At 50.5% G+C, this 11,068-nt stretch overlaps 1 protein-coding gene across 6 annotated transcripts in view; it reads right to left on the reverse strand.

The window, feature by feature from the left end:
• Positions 1 to 234: 234 nt before the first annotated feature.
• The window catches only part of ARID3A (AT-rich interaction domain 3A), an 84,801-nt gene continuing 73,967 nt past the window's right edge, over positions 235 to 11,068 (reverse strand). For all 6 annotated transcript variants that reach the window (XM_069102040.1, XM_069102043.1, XM_069102041.1 and 3 more), the window contains exons 6-9: positions 10,318 to 10,565; positions 8,488 to 8,784; positions 7,585 to 7,683; positions 235 to 6,270 (exon numbers count right to left, since the gene is read on the reverse strand). In XM_069102040.1, coding sequence (XP_068958141.1) covers positions 6,026 to 6,270; positions 7,585 to 7,683; positions 8,488 to 8,784; positions 10,318 to 10,565 — 889 coding nt within the window. In that variant the 3' untranslated portion in view covers positions 235 to 6,025. The remainder of the gene's footprint in view (positions 6,271 to 7,584; positions 7,684 to 8,487; positions 8,785 to 10,317; positions 10,566 to 11,068) is intronic.

The raw sequence follows: 11,068 nt of genomic DNA on the forward strand, positions 1-11,068 counted from the left end.
CCTCTGGGGTGGACGAGTGCTTTGTCAGACATACTGTCCTCCCAGGTCCCTTTCAGCCCTGAGAGTCTACAAAAAAGAGAAATAATCAGCTATGTACCCGGGAAACAGTAGTTCAACAACCTCTTTTGGGAGGAGGGGAGTGGAAAAAGGAGCCTCCTTTGCCCACCCACCTGAAGAACAAGTGGCTCAAACCGGCGAGCCTAGACTCAAGCAGAAACCACAGGAGGCAGGCGATTTTTCTTTTAAAAGTCAGAAGTGTGTTTTTTTGTTGTTGTTGCATTTAATATCTCATCAGCTTTACAGGGTTACAACTGTCTTAAATATTTCTGAAGTTTAAATACAATCTGTATAATAATGTTATTATAAAATGTAAACTTTCAGTGTTTTTTATTTCATAATCACAAGATTTTTTTTAAATACCTGAATGTCCCGCAAAACTGAAATAGTTAAAGCCAGCCCCGGCAGGGCCAGAAGGCCCATAGAGCTGTGTCAGAGGTAGAATGTGGTTTTTGCCTTATTTTTTTTCTTTTACCTGAGTTCAGGCATGGTTCCCCCCACCCTGGTCACAGCCCAGGCTGGGGATTCCATGCTGTCTAACAAACCCCAGAGGAAATGCAAGTCCACATGCCAAAAAAAGGAAAATTGAATGTAATATGTTCTCCAGAAAAAGAAAGGGGAGGCAGGAGAGGGTGGAGGAAATTAGAAGACATGAAAAGACTGTACAAAATGGACAGTTACTAAAACCTAACCCTGATCCCCAGCTCCCTTTGCCCCAAGCCCACCCCCCTCCCCGTCCCAAAGGGTTAGCTGTATCTTGTCATCCTAGTCTACCTTAAGTACTTTGGCAGATCCTAAAAGCAGCAGGTTAAAACAAAAACCCAACTAAAGCTCAGGACTTTTTTTTTTTTTACTTCTTTGTGACCCTAAGCTCAGGGTAAGGTGTCCCAACCCATCCCTGCCACCCTCACTGCCAAAGATTTGCTTTGGAAATAAGCCCCCTCCCCATCCCCCAGCCAAGGGGGGACCCGCCCCCCATTTGCATAAAAGGGTGCTAAGATGAACCCCCAAAAGCCTCTTGCTTCCTGGGGTAGAAAGGAAGGGATTGGAAGAGGGGACTGTGGGTGGCTTCTGCCTGAGAGGTGTGAAGGGAGAAAAGCAAGGAGCTCCCCTGCTGGGGCTGGGAAGAGGGTGCCCAGGGGGCCAGGGGGAGATCCCAGGGGAATCAAGCTTCAGTAGTGTCCCTTAGGAGGGGGATGGCCCCCACCTCCCTTCAGTGCTTGCCCACGTCCCTGTTTAAATTCCTAGCTTTAGCCCTGACCTGGCCCGTCCGGGGGCACTCCAGGGCTGCCACAGAGCCCAGGCTGGTCTCCAGAGGTGGTTCTGGGTAATAAGTGGCCCATTCTTCTCCAGAGAGGTCCTCTTCTCCTTCCCCTGATACTGTCCCCTTCCCTTCTCAACCCTCCCTGAAAAATACAAGTGGCCTTCTCAGGAACACAGCTGACGCCACTCTTGTCTCCCACACTGTCCTGACACCCCAGACCACCAAAGCTACGTGGGCTATTCCCCATATCTCCCTGCCTCTCCCAGTACAATCATTGGAGCTGAACAGCAGGTATAATTCCCCTGAGTAAGGATCCAGAGCCTGCCGAGAGAGCCTGGATCATACATAAAGACATTTTTACACAGAGGTTTCAGTACACACACATACACACGCACACACGCTCACGCTCGCACACTATATATATATATATATCTATATATAATTTTAATATAGAATTTCTTCTCCCAACCCACTTCTCCCCTTCTACAGTTCTTTCTCCCCTTGAACAAGCAACATGCCAGGATGAAGGACAGGCAGACAGTTTGATTTGGAATGGAACAGCTGAAGAGTGAACTAAGGAGTGGGGGAGTGAGGAGGGGCAGCTCGGCACCGGGATTTCCTAGACAGTTAAGGCTCTCAACTTATCCCAGATGGGAGAGGAAGATCGGGGGAAGCCTTGGGGTACCGGGGCCAAAAAAAAATTCACCACCGCGTGTCCTGCCTTCTGCTGGTGAATGATCCATGCTTGGCTGGCATGATGGATGGGCCCTGGATGACAGGTGAGATCTGCCTCTGGGGCACATTCAAAGTCTTTAAAGATTGATAGGCACACACTCTACAGGCATAGCCTTTTAGGGCCTGGGGTCTCCTCCAAGCCTGCTGAGGCACCTCTGCCAAGTCCTAGAATAGCAAGGCTGAAGAGGATGGGATTGGGTGTGGGGAGGGCTGAGGGGCCCAGATCTTCAGTCCCTACAGATAACCTTGGACCTGGCTTGGGGAGGGCAGACTGGGGATGGGGACGAAGATGACTATTATTATTACTTTTTTGGCATTAAATATCAGGAATGAGGTAGAAAGAAAATTTCAAAGCTTTACCTTTCCCCTAAAAAGGGGCACCTGAGCCCAGACACCACTTGAAAGGACCAAAACAGTAATTGTTTTTGGTACATCTTTGTAGGAGCAGCCAGCAAAAGGATAAAGAAAAGAGAGGAAATCTGTGGGAGGGCTGGATGGAGAGGGCTAGGCAAGGGGAAGTCAGTTCCTCATGGAGTCCATGAACTCCTGGGACCCCGAAGCAGCCTAAGGATGGCTCAGGGAGGTTGCAAATGAGACACTGTTCATTCAGGCCGAGAAAATGGGTACTCCCAGGACAGAGGAGGGACCTGCTGCTCCCTGTAGAAAGCTTGGCTGCAAGGGCTGGGGCTCCTACTCTGCTCCCCTCCCCATCCTTCCCTGAAGTCAGAGACAGGCCTCTCATGTTTGCCTGCCACAGTGGGCGGTCAAGGGACTCCAGCAGACTTTGTGTTTTGGGGGGGGTTTTGGTCTCTCAAGGACAGAGAGTAGAAAACTCTGCCTCCCAGCCCAGCCACACCTTCCATCAGACATCCAAAATAACAAAGCCCCCCAGCTTTTAAAGGCAGAGGAAAACTGACCTCATGCCTTCTTCCCAGCTATGATGCCTTCTGGGGTTCTGATGCCTGGATCTAACAAAGGAGAAGCCTAGGTCCTGGGGTGCATCCTGAAACCAACAGAATTCTCCCTCCATTGACTCCCAGTCACCAGGGGAAATAGTTTTGCTGGGGGCTCTTTGGGACCTCAGGGAGAAGGAAGACCCTGAGAAGAGGGTAAGGAGGGGCTCGGAAAAAGGAAAGGAAGGAAGGAGAGAAGGAAGGAAGAAAGAGAGAAGGAAGGCTTAAAAAGCACTTTCTCACTAGGCCTGACAGAGAACAGGGGTTCAGAGGGAAGGTCAGCAGGGGCAAAGGGGAAGCGATCCTGAGGTGCCCCAGTGGGGGAGTTCATCACCCTGAGATTTATTTTTTGTAGAAGTTAGAAGGGAATGAAACCCCCACCCTGCTGTGATACCCCAATGTCTGTCACTAAAGTGCCTACACAGAGCCTGAGGGAGAAGCAGAAAGAGGTGACCTCAGGGAGTGGTGAGGGGCAGCAGAATTTTCTATGATAACCTATCCTGGGTTTCCACCTTTGTCTGTCCAGACACAGCCCAGACTTCTGAAGGAGGACAAACACTGGCCAGACTGATAGACAGGCCAGGCCTTCCCTCCCCCCACCTCACAAGTCCTAGAGCAACAGGCCCTGAGCAAACCACCATCTCATCTCCCCTCCCCCCCAACCCTGGGTAAAACAGCTCCCTGGGCCCAATTACAGGCAGGAAGGCAAGGACCTGAGAAGGGCCCCCTAGGGACAAGGGTGGGGGGAGCCAGGGGGTGCCAACTGCTTAATTTCCCCTCTGGAGAAATTAAAATCAAGTGCAACGAAAGACAGATCTAAGTGGGGTCTGGAAAGCTGTTTCTGTTGAGGGCTCCCTGAACACAAAGAAAAGGAGACCCCCCCCCAAAAGGCTCCAGGGTCCCCTTCAGGGAGATCTTGCAGCAGGAGTTGGGGGCTGGTGAGACTGGGGTGGGGGGAAGAGTTTTGGAGGGAGATGCCCAAGGAGCCTGAAAAATAGGTTTTAAAGGTATTAGGGCCTGAGGATTAGATTGCGAGCTCTTTGAAGGCAGAGAATCATTATTTTTTGCCTCTTTTTGTATCCTTAGCCCTTAGCACAAGTGCCTGGTGCTTAATGCTTACTGACTGACCTGAATGGTCTGAGGTACCAGAGGAGGACAAATAAGGCTGAGTGAGACCGACTTTTATGTGGAGAGGGGCAGTATTTGCCCTCACCCACCCCAATGAGTATGATGATGATATTTGGAATCCCCCACCCTCTCCCCAGCAGAGGCACCACGTTCACTCCCCTTCTCATCTTTCAAGTGCTTTCCTGTCTGTAATGGGGTACTCTCTAATGGAAGTGGGGTGATGGGCTCTCTACTCCCCTCCGTGGGTGTCAGGCATGCATTCATTGTCAACGCAAGAGCAATGGGCAGCTGGCTGGAGACCTCGCTGCTCCCATGCCGAAGAAGGAATAGTGGAGGGTAGAGAAAGAAGGGCAATGGACAGATGAGGGCCCAGAGCCAGGGCGGAACTTGTTTTTCCTAGTCTCTCCAGCAAGTGCCCATTCCTCTTCCTCCCAACCCCTAGCCTAGAAATGACTGGCACCCTGGACCCTCTGAGCCAAGCTATAGGCTATGACCCATCTGCCCTGTGCTATTCATGCAAGGAGAAACGGGGGAGGATGTGGGGAAGGAGAAGGTTCGGTCCTTTTCTGAGTCACTCTTTCCTTTAGAATAGAGGAGGGTCCTGACCACAGACTAAGATGGGTCCACTAAGATTCTCTTGCCTAACTTCTGGCCTGAGTTTAGTTGTACCCATGCCTCTGCAAGGAGGGAGAGGGGAAGAGGCAAAAACAGCTTTCCTGCCTTAAAAATTCCATCTCCCCCCATAGGAGAGGATCAAAAGACACCTTCACCAAAGAGAGAGGGGGCAATGGGATGATGCCTCCCTCCCTACCAGTGCCCAAATTGTGCTACCTGCCTTCCTCTCTTGCCCTCCCCCCAACAGACCCACAAGTCCCTCCCCACCCTCCCAATCCCAGCTACAGCACCTGAGTTAATCATCTCTGGGAGAAGCCAGCCCCTGGAGACTCCAGGGTCACTAAGCACCCCCAGCTTATGAACAGCAAAGCATCATAGGAAATTCACCAAAAAAAAAAATTAATCATAGTAGGAAGTAGGAAAGGGATTAATAAAAAGGTTATTAAACATTTTTTTCTTTTTTTTCAAGTTCAGTTTCCCTGAACAAATACGAATATATATATATGTATTTTTTCCTAAGTTTGATTTTTCTTAGAGAATAAAATAGATTATTTACAAAAAAAACAACACCTCAAAACAAAAGCCAAAAACTTCTTAAAAACCCCGTGTAGTTTGAGTGTAGTTATGTCTTTACAAAAACAATTCTTCTCTCCCCTCCCCTCCCAAACTCCCCCTCCCCCACTCCCCCAAACCACCAACAAAGACTTCTCTGCTCTAGGCTCAGGGCTTACTGTGGAACCAAGGAGCTGGGCATGGTGAATGTGGGGCTGATGACAAAAGAAATTATAAAAATAGTGCAGGATATGTGAGGTAAACAGTGTTGAATCAACAAAGCAACTGATAAAAACCTGAACCCCCACAGACCTAGCTCAGTCCCTCGGGGATTCTGATAAAGCCACTGGGAGAAGTCTCTTTAGCTTCTCCTCTCCCTAATTTCCCCTTCTCTTTCTCCTGATGCTCCATTTCTTGGAGGTTCCGAAACCCGGAGAAATTCAAGTGTTCCTTCTCTTTTCCCCTGGTTTTATTCAATTCTCTTTATAGATTTCCTGGTATGTGTGTATCTGTCTTGGGGTGTCCGCTCTAGTTCCCTGTTTTCGGCCTCCCTTCCCTGGCATAGTCTCCCCCTCTCCCCACTCCCCATTCCTCCCTTGCTCACCCCTTTCTGGGGCTTCCCTTTCCCACCCCCACCCCACCAGTCCAGCGGGCTCAGCATGTGGGTGAGAAAGAGAGTGAGAGAGAGGGGAGGGGGGGTAGGCTAAGCCCCCTTGGCGGCTTAAGGCAAAGAGTTATTCGAGGTAGAAGCTGGAGGGACAGACAGACCCGCTGCCCCAGCCTGAGAGCCACTGCCGCTGCCGCCGCCGCCGCCGCCACTGCCTCCACTGCTGGGCCCTCCGCCAGGCCCGCCTCGGCTGCTGCTGCTGCTGCTGCTGTTGCTGCTGTTGCTGCTGTTGCCACCTTTGTTGTGAGTGGAGGCTGGAACAGTGGCTGGTGCTCCTGGAGGCTGAGCAAACAAGACCCCTGGGAAGAGAGGAGAGGGCCAGGGTTAGCAAGCCTGCTCCCTGATGCCGATAAGAGCTCCAAGAGCCAGGGTGGTGGGGGGCTCCCTTTTTCACTCAGGGACCCCCAGAGGCAGCACTCCTGGAACCTCACCCTACCTCAAAAAGCTTTGTAGCAATGGCTGGATCTCAAACCAGAGGATTTAGGTCCCGATCCCAATTTGGCCACTTTCTACTTAGATAATTCTTGGGCATTTGAGCTGTTCTGGGTGGGTCTCAGTTTCTTGAGCCATAAAAAAAAAGAGGGGCTGACATTAGAGAAGCAGGAGATTTTGGAGTCAGAAGGGACTTTAGGATGAACTTCCTAAATCAGCAATATGACACACAAACTAAAAAAATAATAAATAAATAAAAACAACAAAAACCAAACGAAAGCAACCTTGGCCTGCATAAGGAGAGGCAAAGCTTCACAGAGGGGAAAGGCCCGCTCTGCTCTGCCCTGCTCTGGTGGGATCACACCCAGAGCTCTGAGGGCAGGTCTAGCAGCCACGTTTAAGAAGGACCCTGGTAATCTGGACTATGTTCTCTCCAGAGGGGAGTAAAGACTTGGGGTCATGGCCTATGAGGCCTGGCTGAACCAATAAGAGTTGTTTAGGTTGGAGCAGAGAAGATTTAGCAGGGGCATGAATGCCATCTGAAAGGCCATCGTGTGGGGAAGGGATTAGATCTTTCCGGTTTTGTACCTGGAGCCGGGAGCAGACATTACCAATGTCAGCTTGCTGTCAGGAGAAGCTTCCTATGGATTTCTTAAAGCTATTCAGAGAAGAAATGAAGGAGCTGTCTGTGGGGAAAGTAGGTCCCTCTGCACTAAAGGTCTTTAAGCCTGGAGGTCTACTTATTGGGTATTCTTAGGATCACAGACAGACCTAGGGCTAGAGGGGACCCCCAGAAGGCTCCTCATTTTACTAATGAGCAAACTGGAGCCTGAGGCAGCTAGGTGGCATTCTGGGAATCAGGAAGACTCGTCTTCCCTAGTTCAAATCTGGACTCAGACACTTACACAGACCCTAGGCAAGTCACTTAACCCTGCTTGCCTCTGTTTCCCCACTTTTCAAAGTGGTCAAAGTGTGTTGTCAAGAGGCACTTCTGACTTGAAAAAACCTGGGGACATTCCCTGCTGTCTGCTGGCACCCTATTTCCTAAGAATCCAGGAAATTGCTGGACATCTAATTTCCAGTCCCAAGCTCAAAGGGACCATGATTTTCTGTTCCTGCTCTGAGGTGGTCTAACCATAGTCATGGGAGGTGGGCAGGTCCCAAGTCAGGCCAGGACATACCTGTATACATGATACCGTTGATTTCCACAGACATGCTAATACTGTTGGTGCCATTGGTGCTGGCTAGGTTCATGGCTGAGTCTTGGCGGTTATCTGATGCTGGAGAGGCAGAAGCAAGGGAAGAAAAATGATGAGTATTGATGGGGAAGGAAAGAGGTAAAGGGGCCTTCCCAGAGTGGAGTGGCTGAGGGCTGGAGGGGTCCCAGAATTCCAGTGCTGCTAGTGGAGGAAAGTTTTGGTATCTATCACTCTGCCCCTCACTCGGTTTTGGAAGCCTTCTCTGGAGAGATGCGCCTACGTGCTCTCCCAGGCTCCTCTGCCTCATCCCCAGGTGGGCACAAGTCAGGAGTCTTGGCTTTTCCGCATGTAAAATTCGAATAATCCTATTTGCACCTTTGTGCAAATCCTATTTGTAACCTTTGAGGGCCAAGAAAATGCCAACAGTTAATGAGGCAATTGTGGTATAATAAGAGAACTGTATCAGGAGTTCCAGCTCTGTTATGAGCTGTTATACTGGCCTAGTCCCTTCCCCTTTCTGATTCTGTGTCCCCACCTATAAATGAACAGTGTGGTCTGGGTAATCTCACAGGCATTTCCTAGCTCTGATATTATATTAGATATGATATTAGAACACTAAGGTCCCTCCCAGCTCTGACACCCTGTGTTCTAAGGGCCCTCCCAGCCCTCACATCCTATTTTCCAAGGGTCCTCCCAGCCCTGACATTCTGTGTTCTAAGGACCCTCCCAGCTCTGAGATCCTGGGTTCTAAAGACCCTCCCAGCCCTGACATCCTGTGTTCTAAGGGCCCTCCCAGCTCTGACACCCTGTGTTCTAAGGGCCTGGTTCTAAAGCCTCTCCCAGCTCTAAAGCCTGGCCCCTTGCCCACTCCCCTGGCCTGGCTACCTTGGCTATTGATGCGGATGCTCATGGGCAGCTGGGCACTCATAGCCAGGAGGTTTTGCTGCAAGGCTCGCTGCATCAGTCTCTGCTGCTCGTCTGCCACCAGGACCATTTTCTTCTCCGGGGGCTCACCAGACTCCAGCTTCTCCCGCAGCTGTTCCAGGGCAGCCGCCTGGGCCACCACGGCCGCCTGGGCCGCAGCTGCCTGCACAGCTGCCGCTTGGGCTGCCACCACAGAATGGCCTGCCAGGGAGACGGGCAGGCGGCTGGGCACTGTGATGGGGATGGAAGAATCCTCCTCTGGGCAGGAGAAAAGCATGGCATCACAGATCACAGATCTTGGGGCTACCCTCCACCCTGCAAAGAATGCTCCTCTACAGACTGATACGTGGTCTCCAAGCACCTACGTGCATATGTCCATAGGGGAATTCACTTTTTATCGAGGTGGCCCCTTTAGACAGTAGTGGTACAGAAGTTTTCTCTATCTAGCTGAAATCTGCCTCCTTAGAAAGTCTCCCCATTGGCGCCAGCCATCCCTCCTGAAGCCACGATGAAGTCTGTTTCCTCTCCACATGTTTAGATCTCCCACAGCTCTCACATCACAGCAGATCTCTACTCTGGGCTCAACCACCTTCAACTGTTTGGGTCAGGAACACTGGAACTCTGGGGGCAGGAAAGGCCTTACTCCTATGCTGAAATCTTCCCCATGCCCCAAGGCCCAGCTCAAACAATGTCGCTTCCTGCAGAAAAGCCTTCTCTGCCTGAAATCTCCATTCCCATCATCTCCCTCTTTGCTGGGCCATGACCCATGGCCCTGTTTCTTTACCTGAACTTTACATACATACATGCAAAGCCTGACTTGGACAACTGGCATTTTCATCCATGTCCTTCTTCCCTAGCAGACCATCAGTTCCAAAATGGCAGTAAGGGAAAGCACTCAATCACCAACACTACCCTCATTGGGACGGAAAAGGCTTTCAAAGGCTTCCCCGGGAAGATGGGCTCCCCTCCCTCACAGATGGAGACCTAGAGGGGCGCTTAGCTCTGCTCATTTTACAGATGGGCAAATGGAGGCCCAGACACATCATGTAACTGCCTAGGGTCAGAGAGCCTGGGCACAATGTCTGAAGGAGGATTCAAACTCAGGTCTTTGGGATTCCAAGTCTGGAGCACCCCCTCCAGGATCAAATATAAACTCCTTTGTTTGGCTTTTTAAAGCTCTTCATAACCTTTCTTGTTTTTTCATTCTTTTCCCCACCAGCACCATGATCCTGCCAACAACTGGCCTACCCACTGTTCCTCAAACATCACACCCTGTCATCTCCCACCCCTGAGCCTTTGTGCTTCACTAGTCCTTCCCGGCTGGTCTCCCCAGCTCCTTCAGGACCCATCCCAGCTTCCACAGGAGGCCTCTCCTGGGTCTCCCAGCTGCTGGTCCCTTCCTCCCTGAGCCTACCTGCAATCTTCTATCTATCTTTTACATTCCTAGACACAGACATGTTGTCTCCTCTGTCAGAATGGAAATTCCTTGAGGGCAGGGGCTGTCTGTGCTATCCCAGCATTGTGCCCAGTGCTAAGCACTTATTGGGAAGTGTTTGTAAACTGACTATCTAACATAAGCCGCCTCTGAATTTCTTAGCAGGGCTGGGGAGCCTGCGGCCTGACCTTGAGGCCACATGTGGCCTTCTAGGTCCGTGGGTGTGGCCTTCTGACCGAGTCCAAGTTTTATAGAACAAATCCTTTGATTAAGGGGACTGGATTGGATTCAGTCAAAGGGCTGCCCCTGAGCACCCAGAGGACCTCCCTGATGCTCCAGGCCCAACCCTTCCTCACCTTTTTTGATCTTTTGGGTTGGGGCAATGGCTCCTCCATTGCTGTTGGCTGGCAGTCCCAGGGGGGCCACCTGCAGCTTGGGTGAGGACAGCATGCCGTGGGCCCCTCCTGGAGAGTAGGCAAAGAGGGAGCCCCCAAAGCCCTGACGGCGGCCCTCCCGCCGGTTGCTGTCAATAGCGGCCTGTAACTCGCTGGGGTTGCTCAATCCACGTTTCTCACATTCGTAGGGATACAGGTATTTCATGTATCTGCCATGGGGGTGGGGAGAAGAGAGAAGGAAGGCAAAAGGAACACCATGACTTTAAGACCTTTGCCATGCAGTGCCGAGTTTAGCTCTGAATTTGGAGGCAAAGGGCATGAGTTCAAGTCCTAGTTCTGACCCTGACTAGCTGAGTGACCAGGAAAAAGTCACTTCACCTTTTTATGCCTCAATTTTCTCATCTATAAAATGAGAATAACAATATTAGTATGACCTAACTTACAAAGTTGTTATGAGGGAACTGCCTTGTAAATGATAAAGCACTATAGAAGTGGGTTTTGTTATTATTTTCCCTTTACCCTTTTCTTTCAATCTTCTCCATTCCAGAAGGAAGAAAGAAAAGGAGGAAAAGGAAGGAAAGAAAGGAAGAAAAGAGGGGGAAGGAAAGGAAGAAAGAAGGAAGGGAAGGGAAGGAAGAAAAAAGGAAAAAAGGAAGAAAAGGGAAGGAAAGGAAAGAAAGGAAGGAAAGGAAGGAAAAAAGAAGGAAGGGAA

The sequence above is a fragment of the Petaurus breviceps genome, unplaced genomic scaffold (genome assembly GCF_028583685.1).
Source record: "Petaurus breviceps papuanus isolate PSGF00001 unplaced genomic scaffold, PetGlider_PUasm1.0 523, whole genome shotgun sequence".
Taxonomy (NCBI): domain Eukaryota; kingdom Metazoa; phylum Chordata; class Mammalia; order Diprotodontia; family Petauridae; genus Petaurus; species Petaurus breviceps.